The sequence below is a fragment of the Ursus arctos genome, unplaced genomic scaffold, assembly GCF_023065955.2.
Source record: "Ursus arctos isolate Adak ecotype North America unplaced genomic scaffold, UrsArc2.0 scaffold_26, whole genome shotgun sequence".
Classification (NCBI taxonomy): Eukaryota; Metazoa; Chordata; class Mammalia; order Carnivora; family Ursidae; genus Ursus; species Ursus arctos.
In genome coordinates this window covers 9,857,646-9,875,367 of record NW_026622941.1, presented here as the reverse complement: position 1 = coordinate 9,875,367, position 17,722 = coordinate 9,857,646, and the positions used below count along the sequence as shown (strand labels likewise).

The 17,722-nt window shown below is 36.7% G+C and overlaps 1 protein-coding gene across 1 annotated transcript; it reads right to left on the bottom strand.

Moving 5' to 3' along the window:
- Positions 1-234: 234 nt before the first annotated feature.
- Positions 235-17,702, bottom strand: CLEC9A (C-type lectin domain containing 9A). The gene is given in 7 exon segments (XM_026502470.4): positions 235-788; positions 1,482-1,542; positions 1,545-1,596; positions 2,794-2,945; positions 5,932-6,078; positions 13,541-13,621; positions 15,497-17,702. Coding segments are annotated over 7 exon segments (717 nt in total). The 5' UTR covers positions 15,588-17,702; the 3' UTR covers positions 235-655.
- Between the last annotated feature and the right edge of the window lie 20 nt (positions 17,703-17,722).

Genomic DNA, 17,722 nt, shown 5'->3' with positions numbered 1-17,722 from the left:
GGAGGAAGGAAGTTCACAACTGTCCTTTACTGGAGATGCACTGGTATTGGCAGCCTGACTCTTCCTTCTGCTTATATGAAGTGAACGTGTCCACTAGAATTTCCTAAAAGGCTATTGTCTTACTGGCGGCAGATAGCTCCCTGTCTTCCTTCTAATTTGAAAATCCATATCTCTGTCTGACCGTCCTACTGGTTCGATAGCAGAAAATGCATAGAAAAATCCGGCAAGTAGAGATTTTAAAAGGCCACATTTATTTATTTATTTTTAAAAAATCAGTCAGCTAGAAATGCATCATCTCCCCCCAGTGGCTTATAGATTTTTGCACAGAGTTTATAGTCACTCTAGACTAGGAGAAAAAAAAAAAAGCACAAAGAAAGGATTCTTATTGTTTGTTCTCAACCTTTCAGCTTTCGTCCACTGTATCCATAAATCATTTCTATTCTTGGCAATTTAAACAATGTCAAATGAAGGTCTGGAAAGTATTGAAGAAGATTGCCAAGTGCAAATGTAGAGATAGGTTTTGAGTCCCTGGTAGGTAGTTTCATAGGCCACACATAGGTTTACTTCTGCTCTTGCTCTTTGGAAATTTGTGGCAGGGTTTCCAATGTCCTGTTCAACATACTATCATAATAGATCTCTTCCGGTACAATTGCTATCAGATAGAGGATTTTAATGCATACTTCTCACAGATAAAATATTTCCAAATGTTGCAGTTAGCAGAAGAAAGGAGCTTGTCGTTGAGATATCCACAGAGCTGGTCGGTTGATTGGAATGTCTGTATTGGCAATCTGGAGAAGGAAGTCAGTGAATCTGACATTAGGTGTGGGGCTTACAGAGATGTTCTTGTGGGTCACTGATGAGAGGTGGGTAGCTTTTTGTTTTGTTTTGTTTTAATATGGTGCCCTCCTGTGGCACCCTCCTTCTTCCGTAATAGAGGTGTTTTCTCTCAATAAAAATATGTTAACATAACATCAAAAAACCTCATATTAAAGGAAATAGGTACACAAAAATAGGCCCTAACTTAGGATCTCTTTCCTGACTCTTCATTCTCAAAATACTAAAGCACTTAATCCTGTTCACCAATCTCCCTAGTTCTATCTAAAGAGTATAACAGGGAAAAATAAATAAAAGTAAAAAGCTTAATAGGGAATTCTCTTAATAGTACTATAATTTCTTTCCCTTAGCACTCACTAGCCATTAAATGATACACAGGGAACATCCGTACTAATTATATTGTTCATTCAGATTCTCAAATTGATGCGAATGTGCTAGAGTGTAATGGCAACGGGGCTGAAAAGTAGGAAGACTTGGAAGCCACGAAGCTGCTCTTAAATTACCTCAGCTTTGAGTCCAGTCAAAAGCCTGTGAAATTATCAAGCTGGCTATGTCTTCTGGAGAAAATCTGAGGTCTAAAATAAAATGAACTTTGGAATTCCCTCATGTTTCTACTTTTTCTTGTAACAGTTCTCTCAGACACTTACAGGTCAGGGGAAGGAGAGGAGCCATCTTCCCAAAGCCAAGGTCTGCTGAGTCCATCCTGTCCACCCAGTAATCATAGCCTCTTCGGACCTTCCTCAGGATGCCAGTGATAAATTCCTAGAAGAAACAAGACCCGAACAGTGAACTGAGGGGAAAACAACAACAAACTATCATGAAATATAAAGTGTGGCATTTTGCCTAGACAGACGTTAATGGGAACTTGAGAGTTAGAGAACAAGACAGAGGGTTTTAAAGAAGGGATACATTTTATAGATTTTTTTTATTGCCATGTGATAGATGGGGTGTTAAGGACTATGGGGAAAATAGGCATCTGGTATTAAAATAATCTTAACAGATTCAGAGTTTGCCAGATACTATATGTCAAAACAAGGTGTCATACTGAACCTTCAGTATCAGAAAAAGTAAAAACATCCTTGACATCATAGACCACATAGAGCATTCTTTCCCAGTATACTTCAATATGAGAAATAGTTTAGGAGATTCCAGAGGCAAATTAACTGTAGGCATATTTGTTAGAAAAAACATTATTGACTTAGATAACCAAATTTGCACAGAAAAAAAAGGTGTAAACCTATAATTGTTAAGTCCAAGTTGCCTCAGTTTACTGCATATCCTTAACATATCCTTAAATTGTTCTTTAATTGTTCTTGGAAAAATGAACTTTAACTAATTATTGACTATAGCAAACAAACATTTTTAATAAGATCAGAAATGTGTAACTGTGTATTCTACTTCACACACATTTATGGGTAAAATGATTTCAGAGAAACACTGCTTGTTAAGATGTTAGTAAAGTAGACTTAACGTCAATTAAACATTTCATTTAGCAAATGCTTATTTTTATAGACCTCGCCATTTCGTGACATCACTTCCCTTTTTATACTTTGGCTTTTTCTTTTAATTATAAAATTTTTATTGGTTGTTACACTTCCCTACAGCTTTGAAAATAACAGATTTGAAACATATTCAAAATTATAATATATGTATATCTTGGAGTGGATTAACAAGTGACAAAACGGTATTTCCCTTACCTCCTCTGCTTTTTGATTAACAAAGGACATACCACTAACATATTCCTCTTGATTTCTGGATAGCTTCCTGTTTGGTTTTTTGTCCCATTAATAGGAAAACAAACCTTGGTAATTCCTACTTTGTCTCTTTTGAATCCTTATTAAATATAATAAATATACTTGTGTTATAGAATATTAAGAAATCCTAATTAGAATCAGTCCTTTCCGTTCACGTGTATCAGAGTATTTTCAGAGTGATACAAAACCATGAGAAGGTGTTTACCATTTCTTCTTTGCTGTCTATTTGTAGAAGATTAGAACCCTCCTTCAAACAGTCCTCTTTACTGGTGTTCCAAAATTTCCAGTTTTCAAAGACACGATAACAACTTCCTCCGTTCTGAATCCAGTTGTCTGGACAAGGGTTGCAGTTATGGACTTTGAATAGAAACATTTTACTTTGTTAAAGTTATTATAAAAATATTAGTGGCACATCTCCTCAAAAGAAATCTTTGTCTCACCCCCGGTGAAGCAGAACATTGTAACCAAATGGTTCAGATGAGCTGGTCCTTACCACAGAAAGATTTATAAATTTCCAACTGCAATAGGTCTAGAAGAATTAGTTTAAGATAAAATTAATTTCAGAATATCTTTTTCCAAATTGTTCCTCTCCTAATAACAATTGAGCTGATTATTCTATTTTTATAAATCTTTACCATCTTTAAGCTTACATCATGTATAGTCTTTATTGTTTGCTTATTGTTTCATGTCTATTAATCTCACTGGCCCGATTTAGTTGGAATACATACTGGACCATTACGCAAGCTGATAGTAAGTTTCAAGTTGATGTGCAAATTCTGAGAGTTAAACATGAAATGTTTCCTAGAGCATGGACAGAATAAACAGGGCACTTTGAAGACTGAGTTGAAAATATGTGGGTGAGGAAAATTGAAGAAAAACATAAGTAAGTAAAATAAGTCAAGCAGAGAAAGACAATTATCATATGGTTTCACTCATTTATGGAACATAAGAAATAGGAAGATTGGTAGAAGAAGGAAGGGAAGAATGAACGGGGGGTAAACAGAACGGGGAATGAACCATGACAGATTATGGACTCAGGGAAACAAACTGAGGGCTTCAGAGGGGAGGGGGTGGGGGATTGGGATAGGCCTGTGATGGGTATTAAGGAGGGCACATATTGCATGGTGCACTGGGTGTTATACGCAAATAATGAATCATGGAACATTGCATCAAAAACTGGGGATGTACTGTATGGTGACTAATGCAACAAAATAAAAATTATAAAAAAAAAAAAAAGGAAAACATAAGTTACCAATTAGCTTATTTCAGGACTTAGAAGTAAGCCATATTATTTAATCAGTTTTATGAAACCCATCTTAAGAAAGAATATATTCACAAAAGAATTGTGCTCAAGACTGTAAAAGATGGACCAAAAAGCAAGAACTTGACCACATGTTTCTTGCACAGAGGGAAAGACACTGAAATTTCCAGAACTCTGGTTTCTAGAGAGAGGCCTTCTATTTAGGGTCACAAATAGTTCATTATCAGTGTCCAGGGCCTGGATGTTGAGTTATTTAAAGCTTTTCAATATCTTTTGTTTGGAATCTCTGCTAATCAGTGTCTTAACTATTGTTACGGCAAGACTGGTATTGACAAAGGCAGCTGAAAGGTTGGAGGACATATCAGATTTGTAAGTCTCCAAAATGGATATCGCTATTGTCTCAAGGTTAATGGCTCAGAGGTAGGGCTAATTCATGTTTGCAAAAGCTTGTTATATTTATAAACACTGTTGGGCACCCAGTGATTCTGTAAACATTATTTGACTAAATTTCAACCAGAAGGTAGGGTTTTGACCTCTCTCATTGGTGATTATTTAAATGATATCCACTACAGGGATAATTAATGTCAATTAAAAAAATTAATGTCAATTAAGTAGCCATAGAATACTTGACAAACTATACCACACATAGAAATAAGGCTGTTTTAAGTTCAAGATTCTACTAGGAGATGTAAAAAATAAAACGGAAGTAACTTCATTGAATTTTTAAAAAGAGTTGAACCCTGCATTGTTATAATTTTATGATAAATACTCTGATTTTTAAAATGATTTTTCTGCTCAAAGAGATATCTAAATTTAAATCTAAAGCAGTGTTTATTTAAACTAAGTATATTGAAGAATTTAGAACTATAATTAAAGATACACCTATTAATTTGAGTGATTGGATAAAACATAAAATGCTGCTTTAAAAAAAAATCCGATCTCAGAGTCCATAGTCTCTCATGATTAATTCCCCCTTCTGATTACCCCCCCTTTCTTTATCCCTTTCTTCTCCTACCGATCTTCCTAGTTCTTATGTTCCATAGATGAGAGAAATCATATGATAATTGTCTTTCTCTGCTTGACTTATTTCACTTAGCATTATCTCCTCCAGTGCCATCCATGTTGCAGCAAATGTTGAGAACTCGTTCTTTCTGATAGCTGAGTAATATTCCATTGTATATATGGACCACAACTTCTTAATCCAGTCATCTGTTGAAGGGCATCTCGTTCCTTCCATGATTTAGCTATTGTGGACAATGCTGCTATGAATATTGGGGTGCATATGGCCCTTCTCTTCACTACATCTGTATCTGTGGGTAAATACCCAGTAGTGCAATGGCTGGGTCATAGGGTAGCTCAATTTTTAACTTTTTAAGGGACCTCCACATTGTTTTCCAGAGTGACTGCACCAACCTGCATTCCCACCAACAATGTAGGAGGGATCCCCTTTCTCCACATCCTCTCCAGCAATTGGTGTTTCCTACCTTGTTAATTTTTGCCATTTTAACTGGCATAAGGTGGTATCTTAGTGTGGTTTTGATTTGAATTTCCCTGATGGCTAATGATTTTGAACATTTTTCATGTGTCTGAGGGCTTCAGAGCGGAAAGGGGTGGGGGAATGGGATAGACTGGTGATGGGTAGTAAGAAGGGCACATATTGCATGGTGCACTGGGTGTTATACGCTACTAATGAATCATCAAACTTTGCGTCAGAAACCAGGGATGTACTGTATGGTGACTAACATAATATAATAAAAAAATTTAAAAAAATAAAATAAAATAAAATAAATAGTTTCTGAAAAAAAAAATCCGATCTGCTAATCCTACCCATTTCCCTTTGAAATTTGACTGTGTGTTTTTTAAATCTGCATTTCTTGAGACCTCAGTATTTTCCACATACTATTGAAATATATAAATATATAAAAAACATTGAACTGGAGTGTGGATCAAAATTAAGTCCCTCCTAATTTTAAAATTCTGTCTGCAATTTTGCAGACAGTAAAATGAATGTCACTGTTTCTTTTGAGGAATTGGTGCCTGTATTTGTATCTGCACAGTGGAAACTGATTTTACATCAATTACCTGAACTGAAAGAGTTTTGCATCAAGGTTTGGCAATATTTCATCTGAAGGTTATGGTTTTTCTTCCATCGTGTGAAATTCGATAGTGCTCTGTCCTGATGGATGAGTTTTTCTTGCTGCTTTATTGCAATAGTGGACACCTGGAACACTTAAACAATAAATAACAATCATTCTTAATTAAAAATATTGACAAATTAGAACAAAGTAATTCTCCATACAGACTAAGGACAACTACAAATTACTGATTATTTTTGTGACTTTAATTTGCATTAAGGTTTTGCTTAAAATTTACACTGTTCAAGAATCAAAAACTTTGAGGAGCCTGGGTGGCTCAGTGTATTAAGTGTCTGCCTTCTGCTCAGGTTGTGATCCTGGGACTTGGGATGCAGCCTTGTGGCTGGTTCCCTGCTCAGCAGGGAGCTTGCTTCTCCTTTTTCCTCTGCCCCTCCTCCCTGCTTATGCTCTCTCTCTCTCAAATAAATAAATAAAATCTTTAAAAAAATTTTTAAAAAGAATCAAAACCTTCAAAGGATACAGAGCAAAAAACCCCTTTGCCACCCAGATGCACCCAACTCCACTCCCCCAGAGGAATTAGTTTACAAATTTCTTTTTTATTCTTCCACACGTATTTTGAATTTGACAAGTAAATGAATATAAAATACCCCCTTTTTATACAAACAGTAATGATCTATTTATATGGTTTTTCATATTTCATATTTTACCACTTAAAATATATTTTGGACATAATTCCCTATCAGTATTTAAAGAGCTTTCTCATTCTTTCATTATAACTGTATCAAAATTCCATCGTATGAATATATCATGATTTATGTTAGTCTTTCCCTACTGACTTTTAGACTATTTGTAATATTTTGGTATTCCAGAAATATATACCATAATAAAGAACCCTAGTCATACATAAGTTCACACATATGCAAGTGTATTTTTGAGAAAAATTGCTAGGTCAAAGTTTATGTGCATGTAAATTGTACTAGATATTTCCAAATTACCCTCACACAAGCTGTTGCAAATAGTATTTCATTACCATTTGAATTTACATTTCCCTTTTTATGCTTGGTGTTGAAAGTTTTTCTCGTACATATAAATGTCAGTTGCATTTCCTTTTCTATGGAGAGTGTAATTATATAATTATATATTAAATTTTTTTTCATTGGGTTTCTAGTCTTTTCCTTATTGTTTTACATGAGGTCTTTACTGCGTTGTGAGAATTCATTCAAACAGGCCTGGGATCAGCCTGAACTGTGTTTTAAAGTTCCTGCCTGGCCCTGACCTTTGGACAAGGTATGAGACATACTCATTAATAGTGTAGCTTTGTAACCATCAGTCTGAGGATTTTTTGGTCAGATGATACTAGCTCGTCAGCATTGTTTACTGATGCCATATGACTGATGATTTGCCCCTGGTTACAATGAGACCCTGAGCAGACTTTGCTGTCGAAGCCGGTTACCTGGAAGGAATTGCCTATGTGGGGACACCTGGGTGGCTCAGTCGGTTACGTATCTGCCCTCGGCTCAGATCATGATCCCAAAGTCCTGGGATCAGGTCCACATCAGGCTCCTTGCTCAGCAGAGAGCCTGCTTCTCCCTCTGCCTGCCTGCCATTCCCCCCTGCTTGTGCTCTTTCTCTCTCTGACCAATAAGTAAAATCTTTAAAAAAAAAAAAAAAAAGAAAGAAAGAAATATGCCTATGTGATCAGCATAATATAAAAATTACCAGGCAAGACTCCATTTTGTGCTCCCTGCTACCCAAGTGTTTTGTGGACACACACATCAGTGGTTCCTGACTCAAGGGAGAAATTGTGTCCTGAGAAGATAGTTATAGAGGGAGGACAACGTACTTGTCTGTACCTGGCCTCTCCAGACCATATCCTGACTTGAATGCGGTTCTTTTTTTTTTTTTAAAGATTTTATTTATTTACTCAACAGAGACAGCCAGCGAGAGAGGGAACACAAGCAGGGGGAGTGGGAGAGGAAGAAGCAGGCTTCCAGCGGAGGAGCCTGATGTGGGGCTCGATCCCATAACGCCGGGATCACGCCCTGAGCCGAAGGCAGACGCTTAACAACTGCGCTACCCAGGCGCCCCTGAATGCTGTTCTTAAACTGCATTCTTCTCTCGTAATAAACTATAGATTTGTAACCATTGTCATTTTAGGTCCTGTGACTCTCCTTTAGCAACCAATCCTGTTTAGCTGATTGTGTTACTGCACTTACATTTGGGTAAACTCAGCTTGTGCACGATATGAGCCACGAGTTTCCCAGTGTATCTCTTGACTTTGCTTGTGGTAGTTCACCCTACATACATCAGATGCTTTTTGAGTCATTTTGAGTAGAAGTCTTACACCTGAGATTATATTTTTTACAAGTATATTTCACTTTCATATTTTCATGTAGCTGGAATTTATTTGGTTGAAATTTATGAGGTATGATTTCCAAATTTTTTCCCCCAGATGGCAACTTTGTGGTCTCATATCATTTGTTGACTAACCCCCTCCTTACCCTCTTTTAATCTTTAGCTTACTGTAATTTCCAATAAACCACTTTGATATATTTCTATTGTTTTAATGATATTCAATCCACCTGCTTATCTACTCATAGGTCAGTACCACACAGCCTTCATTATTGTAGATTTATAATTTATTTCAGTATTTGGCAGGGCCAGTCCTCCCATTTTCATATTATTTTTGTATTTTTTGTAGTTCTTTCCTAGCTTTTAAGTCAGTTCTTTTTTAAAGATTTTTAGAAAAATTAATTTCTTTGACAGAGAGAGAGAGTACAAGCAGAGGGAGAGGAAGAAGAAGGCTTCCCGCTGAGTAGGGAGCCCGATGTAGGGCTCTATCCCAGGACCCTGGGATCAGGACCTGAGCAGAAGGCAGATGCTTAACTGGCTGAGCCACCCAGGGGCCCCAAGTCAGTTCTTTTTAAAAACCATTTTATAGAGTATCCATTCCTATTTTACTGAATAGTTTTTGAGCATGGATATTAATTTTCTTTACGCTGCTTGTTTTTATAGAATCCCTTGAACCTATGGGTTCATGTTTTTAATCAGTTTTGGAAAATCTTCATCCAGTAAGTCTTAAAATAATATTACTTTTGTCTAACTCTCTCTGTCTTGTACTTTGGGTCTACTATTACACATATACTAATCTTTCTCAATATGCTCTAGGACTCACCTTCTTTTCTATGTTTTGCTCAAGAGCTATGGACAATGGGTGGCTATGCCTTATCCATCTGTGGATGGTTCAAGTAATCCCGCTAGCTAGTGGACTATGTTCCTTCTTCTTAACAAAAGGTTGGGTGTAACCAGAGTGGGGAGTAAGAAAGAGAGTGATGTTCTATATTTTATTCTATTTATAACTTGGCATGTTTGGAGATTTCCTTTTAGGAATTTGAAGTATTATTCCCAAATTTTGAATTTTGATGAACTTTTTCTAGATTAACTATATTCTCGAGGTTATTGCTGTTTTGTTTATTACTATCTGAAAAGGTCGTACTACATAAAACTGTAACAAAACTGGAGAAAGGGAAACGAGACTTCTCTTTAGTTTCTCCCTATCTGGGAAGCAATGTACTGTACCTTTATTGGTGTTGGGCTTGTAATCAATTTGCAACAAGTGAGGAATAAAGATTAAACAATATATTTACTTAAGGGAATGTAAGACAAATGTTTTTAAAGCCCTCCCAAATAAAAGTGTTTATTATATGGTGTTATATGATATATCTAATTGATGAATTAAGAAAATGAAAAAGAATAGTAAAAACAAATGGAAAAATCTGATTTTTTAGAAAATATTTTGCCCTACAGAGTTTTTTAAATAGTAAGTAATTAGCTTAAGTCATATGGTTGGAAAAAACAGAACATACAAAATAGTAGGAAGAAAGCAAGACATTACTTCTTACATTTAAACCTACCATTCAAATAACAGTTGTTAACATTTAGTTTATATCTATTGAAACTTTTTTCCATATTTGTACGTAAAAAATACATCTATTTTACATAAAATTTTTATAAAACTATATTTTTCCATAACTGAATTTTTTATCTGTTATTTCATGGGAAAATATTGCATAACCACATCTCCATGTTAGTAACAATAGTTCTAGAAGACTTCTTTAAATTACTGCAGAGTATTCTTTAATATCAATGTAGCATGACTAATTTTTACCCGTTATTTTATTGGCAGACATCTATGGATGCACTTTTGATGGTATATAAGAATAATTTGTAACTGACCATTGATTAATATCATGATACTTTAAACAGGATATAGATTTCATCCATTTCTCTTTGTCAGAAACATGTCCTTGTTTTTACTATGTATGTTAAATTACATACATCATATTTGCTTATATTTATAATTTAAATATTAGTATTGACCTTTCTCTTGCATTGAACATTTTCATGGAGAAAACATTCAACAGCCCTAAGACTGTTTCGAGAATGTGTAAGATCACCTTTGCAAATGACCGTATTGGTAGCAAAAAAGCGAAAGTCACTATACTTGAACAAAAGCCAATGGTAAAAACATTTCACATTTGCGTGGTAATATTTAAAACTTTTAAAAGTATTTATAACTATTAACACAAAAGAAAGCCAAAACTTTTACTTATGAGCATTTTCCAGAAATCACTGAAAGTTTTAAATACTTTATTTTCTGGTTAGCTTTCCTTTATCCTCATCAGAACCTTTTGTTCACCCGATTTTTGTTTTGGGAGTTAAAAAAAAATTGTTTAATACAGACTACAACCATGGAATTGCAACATTAAAAAAAATAACAAAAAAATAAATAAATAAACACTGACATTGTCACCATCTATCCTCCTCTCCTGACCCCATTTTTAGTTACTTCTTATATATCCTTCCAGTGTCACTTGGCATATGATGAAAATATCTGTTGTCAATCAAATGGTGGGGTAGTGTATACATTACTTTAAAAGTTGCTTTTTTCACTTGAGGATGTGTCATGAAGACATTTACATCAGTCCGTAGAGAGCAGCTGCTCTTACTGCTGTTGTTCTCCCCCTGCCTCCCCTCCCCCTCGTCTCCATTTCTACTTCTTCTTCTTCCTCCTGCCCTTCCTTCTCCTTTTTCTTTTCCTCCTTCTGTTTCTCCTTCTCCTTCTCTTTCTCTTCCTTGTTTCATGGCATTCCATGGTGGGGGTGTACTATTGTTAATGTAAATGATCCCTTAATGATGGGCATTTGAGTTTTCCCAATCTTTTTTTTTTTTCTTTTATCCCATTGCTATCCATGCAAGTTTATCTATAGAAAAAGTTTCCAAAAGTGGGATTTGTGGGTCAAAGTTAGTACAATTTTACATGACCCAGAGTTTGTTAGGAACATGATTATCATAATTTATCTAAACAGATTTCATGAACTACAGAGAGAGAAAGATGAAAGTGAATGTATATCGGACAGCAAGTTTTTTGAGGGTGTGGAAAAAATGTGGAGTATGTTTTTACGAACATCCTTAGTATGTACTGTGTGCTTTTGGCTTTGTAATAGTTGGTGACTGGAGACCACAAGTTCATTTTTATATATAGACAAACTCTATATCCCAATCACTTAATAATATTGCTTTAAGTATTGCATCTTCAGTTCTCTTGTTTTTAATTGAAAGTGTTCTTTATACTTCATTTGTTTAATCTTCTTACCCCAGACAGTACCTATTTACAAAGCAACATTGAGATTTATCATATAGGTGTGATATTTAAACCACATCTTTTGATACTTGCAATGCCAATTAAATATGAATTCTTGTACTGTCATTAGAATGGAGCCCAGCAATATTTCTTTCAAAGTGCCCAAGTTTTAGAGAAAAAAACTGAATTATTGGATGTTAATTACTTATCTGTTAGTTGTCTTTCAACTCTGCAATCTATTTCCAGTGTGTCTGTTTGATAAATAGATATTTAAACATGAGTTTCTTTTAAAAAAATGGACTTGCATTTGGTTTAAATAATGCATTTTCATATGAAGCACAGAGGGTGAGATAAGGAAAACTTTCTGGAAGTGCTAACATTTGCTGTGAGTGGTGATATTTCTTTTCAGGTGATAGACAATGTAAAAATTATTTATTGAGTTTCTAGTAATTCTTAACACAATTTTCTTTTTTTTTTTTTTTAATGATTTTTTGTTATATTATGTTAGTCACCATACAGTACATCCCCGGTTTCCGATGTAAGGCTCGATGATTCATTAGTTGCGTATAACACCCAGTGCACCATGCAATACGTGCCCTCCTTACTACCCATCACCGGTCTATCCCATTCCCCCACCCCCCTCCCCTCTGAGGCCCTCAGTTTGTTTCTCATAGTCCATAGTCTCTCATGTTTCATTCCCCCTTCTGATTACCCCCCCTTTCTTTATCCCTTTCTTCCCCTACCGATCATCCTAGTTCTTATGTTCCATAGATGACAGAAATCATATGATAGTTGTCTTTCTCTGCTTGACTTATTTCACTTAGCATTATCTCCTCCAGTGCTGTCCATGTTGTAGCAAATGTTGAGAACTCGTTCTTTCTGATAGCTGAGTAATATTCCATTGTATATATGGACCACAACTTCTTAATCCAGTCATCTTTAACACAATTTTCTAAGAACAATCAGGAAAATAAGCTCATAGCTAACATGAACAAGATTAAGTTTCTTGTACTTTGTGGAAACAAATCTGAACACTTCCTCATTGTAGAACTCATAATTCTCCCTCAACAGCTAAAGTCTCCTACATAAAGAAATGATTTGCCAGAGCATATAAAAAGGAAGAATTATCTGGACAATAACCTTTATCTCTTTCTTTCTTTCTTTTTTTTTTTTTTAAGATTTTATTTATTTATTCATTCGACAGAGATAGAGACAGCCAGCGAGAGAGGGAACACAAGCAGGGGGAGTGGGAGAGGAAGAAGCAGGCTCATAGCGGAGGAGCCTGACATGGGGCTCGATCCCATAACGCCAGGATCACGCCCTGAGCCGAAGGCAGATGCTTAACCGCTGTGCCACCCAGGCACCCCCATCTCTGTCTTTCTAAGCACATTTCTTAGTATTAGCATGAATGATAATGCAGGTTATTAGTTTTTGTTTGTTTGATTTTTGGAATCACAGCCCTGTAATTATATTTTATAAAAATTTCACTTGCCGGATATGAAAACATGTCTTAAATTTAGACTAAAGGAAATAAAGAAATGTGACTAAAGGGATGCCTGGGTAGCTCAGTCAGTTAAGCGTCTGCCTTTGGCTCAGGTCATGATCTCAGGGTCCTGGGATGGAGCCCGGAGTGGGGTTCCCTGCTAAGTGGGGAGTCTGCTTCTCCTTCTCCCTTTCTCTCTATCTCTCCCCCTACTCATTCTCCCCACCCCTGTCAAATAAAAAAAAAAAAAAAGGAAGCCATTATTTTGTATCAGTTATATGCATTTACATGTTTCTGATTGATTTATCTATTTATAAATGATGACATTTTATTTATAATGATATACACATACAGAATTGTATATAAAGCTACATGCAGTGTATATGTATGTTTGTAATGTATAATTGTGTATAAAGTATATGAGATATATGTATATAGGTTATTTCGAAGATATCCTTTTGTACTTACACTTGATCCCCAAGAAAATGGAGGTTGTTACTGAGCCCACGCAGAGAATACATGAAATCACCATCACCAGACACCATGATCCTGAACAAGGCATAGGGGCAATGACACTGAGTTAGAAAAAGTAGATGAAAGAGATGGGCCAGGGCGAGAATAGACTAAGTGAGAGATAAAATAAGCATTCTTACTAGAGAATCCTTGAGGCCATGGGAACTGTGATAACAGGAAAAAAGAACTCCAACTTTTTGAAATGCAAGTTGTAACTTGGAACACCTTTTTTTTTTTTTTTTTTTAAGATTTTATTTATTTGAGAGAAAGAGAGAGAGTGCACAAGCAGGGGGAGGGAAAAGTGCAGAAGGAGAAGCAGACTCCCTGCTGAGTGGGCTCTATCATGGGATCATGACCTGAGAATCATGACCTGAGGCGAAGGCAGATGCTTAACTGACTGAGCCACCCAGGCACCCCAGAACACTCTGGATTTTGAAAGATATCAAATTCAATAGGTTAAGTAACATACTCCTCTTATCCTTATATGATGCCCCAACCTTACCAACTAGTTACATGTATTCTTTTCCAACAATCTTTTAGACACTATAGCAAACCAGATAGCAGGCTTTCATTTTTTTTTTTAAGATTTTATTTATTTATTCGACAGAGATAGAGACAGCCAACGAGAGAGGGAACACAAGCAGGGGGAGTGGGAGAGGAAGAAGCAGGCTCATAGTGGAGGAGCCTGATGTGGGGCTCGATCCCATAACGCCGGGATCACGCCCTAAGCCGAAGGCAGACGCTTAACCGCTGTGCCACCCAGGCGCCCCAGGCTTTCATTTTTTGAAAGCAGAAATGCTGTGATGCATTTCCTCATCTCTTTTCAGTACTACTTAAATGATTGGTTTAGAGATATTTCTTTTGAACATACAATTTTGGATGAGGAACACTTTTTTTCCAAGTAATTTTGCATCTATTCCGGAAAGAAAAATGAAGAATGTGTGATTTGTTATATTCTTAACGATAATCAGAGAATAAAATAAAAGTTATCTTTGGATTATGTGGTAGGCTGAATAATGCCCCTGCCCCAAATGCCCATGTCCTACTCCCTGGAACCTGTGAATATTACCTTGTATGGCAAAGGAGACTTTAAAATGTAATTAAGTTAAGGATCTTGGGATGGAGACATTATCCTGTTTTATCTGGGCCTTTATAAGTGAGAGGTCAGTGGTCGGGGTGCTATATGATGATGGAAGCAGAAAGAAATTTGAAGGCACAGCGCTGCTGGCTTTGAAGATGGAAGAAGGGGCCATGAGCCAAGTGAAGCAAGAAGTGCAGCTCTAGAAACTGGAAAACACAAACGAATAGATTCTCCCCTAGCTAGAGCCTCTTGAAGGAGAGCAGCCCTGACAACAGCTTGCCCAGTGAAACCTGTTTCGGACTTCTGATCTTTAGAACTGCAAGACGATAAATTTGCATTGTATTATTAACCCCTTTGGTCTGTGGTAATTTATTATCAAAATAACAGGAAGCTAATACAAATGTTAAGATCACCAGAACCGGTCACCATAGCACACAGCTCCAGGCTGGCGAGTTTTGCCAGTTTTTCAGCCTATGTTTTCTCTTTATTTCCTAGTCTTTGTCAGGTAATTTTCAGGGCGTTTTATGCAGGAACTAAAATAATAAAAAATATGTGATTTCTTTCATTTATCTTCCAAATCCCGGAATTCTTTGTCTTTCCAGCAAGAGAGAGGGAAAAGGTACTATATATTTGTCAAATCCATCACTCTTTTCCTTTTGCACCTGTACTTACTCTTCCACATCACTTCATCTTTTAATGTTAGTGTATCATGCACGTTATCAGATGCATATGTGGGTTATCTCATTAGAAAAATCACCTTGGGCTCATCACAGAACAGGAAACAAAGCATAAACTGCAAAGTCTTGGACTAAATAATCAGAACTGGTTACCTGAAAACTTGGTGGAAGACAGATATTTCTGGTAAGGGCTTGGTGTTGGATTATCCCACTGAAGAGAGGCGTATGTTTCTTCCTCCTGCATGTCTGAGATGCTGTGAGAGGTAAGGCAGTCCACACGAGTAGCTAAGACAAATCACTCCTCTTGTGGTGGGAACAGGTTCGTGAAAGAACTGAAATCAGCTACTTCTCCCAACAGTGGGAAACTACGTTTGGGTTTAAGGGATACAATAGATGCATCTTCATCTAGAAAGTAGAAGTTTATGAAGTTTAGGCCAATGTACAACTTGTTAAAGAAGGAAATGAGAAAAGAAACTGAACTTGAAATGGCCTCAAGTAGACTAGGTTATTGCTCTGGGTTCTGGAGTGCGGCAGATGCTGAAAGTGACAACACTGGGTTATTATCAAGATGAAAAGAATAGATGTGCCAACAATGCACTTATATTTTGGTACAGGACATGAAGCATGTGGACGACCTAGATAGCAAAGACCTGCGGTTAGCTCACATCGGACGAGACAGGGTGAAGAAGCTGTAGATCACTGTGTACCCTTAAACAAAAAAGCTTCTAGGAAGGGATTTCATCCCTAAAATAAATTTACCCACTGTATTTGTTATGGTAATGTAGTTTCTGGGACAAGTAAGTCTCAAAAAAAAAATCAGTTGTTTAACACAATAAAGATCATTTCTTGTTCACATAACAATTAGCTCCAGTAATCCTGGTTAGTGGAGAGATTTCGTCCAAATGGGATGCAAGCTCCTTCTATCTTGTGAGACACTGGAGTCCCTTAGGAAGGACAAGAGAAGATGCCAAATCCACACCTGCTTCTTGAAAGCCATCACCTAGAAGCAGCATGTATCACGTCCACATCCACTAATGTAATGCCCGTGTTTGGAGCTAAAAGGCTGGGCCTGGTACATGTAGTTTTTGCCTGGCTAGCGAACTTTTGAGAACAGCTTTACTCTAAATGGGAAGCATGAATTATTTAGTGCATAGATGGCCATTTCTGCCACATCCTGTGACTATAGCATTGGTAAGACGAAACTTGATATTTCAATCATCATTCACATATTGGCCATTTGTTCTTATGGCCAAAGGTCGTGTCTTGGTAATTTATAGTTTGCAAATCTCAACAATCTGCAAAATCGCAATGTTCTCTTTTGTTTCAGTATTTCCCTGGATCAATCATTGATCTCTATAACAAAGGAAAACAAACAACATACTCAAGGAGGAATCTCAGGGCATTGAATAAAGACACGTGAAGTTTAGGGAAAGATTAATGGGAACAAAAAGAGGTGGTGAATTATGCACTGAGACAATGTTTTCACCCCCTAGGCCCAAGGAGTTAAGGGGAAGGTGTCTGATAGGGGCCATGGCCTAAGATACACGAAAGAGCGTGAAGCCTTCGCCAAACGTGGCATGGTAGGGAGGGGGCCAAGGGAAATAGTAGTACCCTGACCACTCTCTCCTTTCACCCTTTGATTACTGCAAGTACTTCTCAATAGCTAAATTAACTGGAAGCCAGGGGAAAGCTGCCCCCAATAGTCCTGTTCGTTTGAGGTCTTCCTCCCAAGGCATGGGGTGGGGCTGAGAGGATCTCAAGAGGTAAATGGAGAATATCCAGCAAATTCTCCAAATATTTCAAATGATTTTCATATGGTCTGAGATTCTGACCTGAAAAATAATGTGACTTAACTCTCTGTAGCCTTCATAATGTAATGATTTCTATCTTGAGGAGAAAAAAGAGGAAGAAACCATAAGCATACCAAGTATGCATTAAGACTAATGTCGGAGCAATCAATAAGTTGTCATTAATTTCCAGGTGCTCTCGAATTTTATCAGTGCTAAATAGCAAGCTCAGAAAGGTCTAGTTTTCTCTAATACGGTATATTCTCTGACAAATTTCTTTGGGGGAAACACTGGGCTCTCCCAATAAAGGACTGTTACTTGTTTTGCTTATGTTTTAAATCATACTACCTGTTACTTATTATTCATTGCATTCCCAGTACTGTTTCAAAGGGTTTTTACACGAATTACTTTGATTCTCCAAATAGCTCTGTGAAATAAGCACTATTATGAATACATTGCAACTTAATTGCACATTGAAGCACTGAGAAGTCAAATTATTTACCGAAGTTCACTCGGGTGATAAGTGGAAGAGTTAGTATTTGAAACTAGGTGGTCTGATCATGGAGCCTGTGTTATTAAAATCTGTGATATT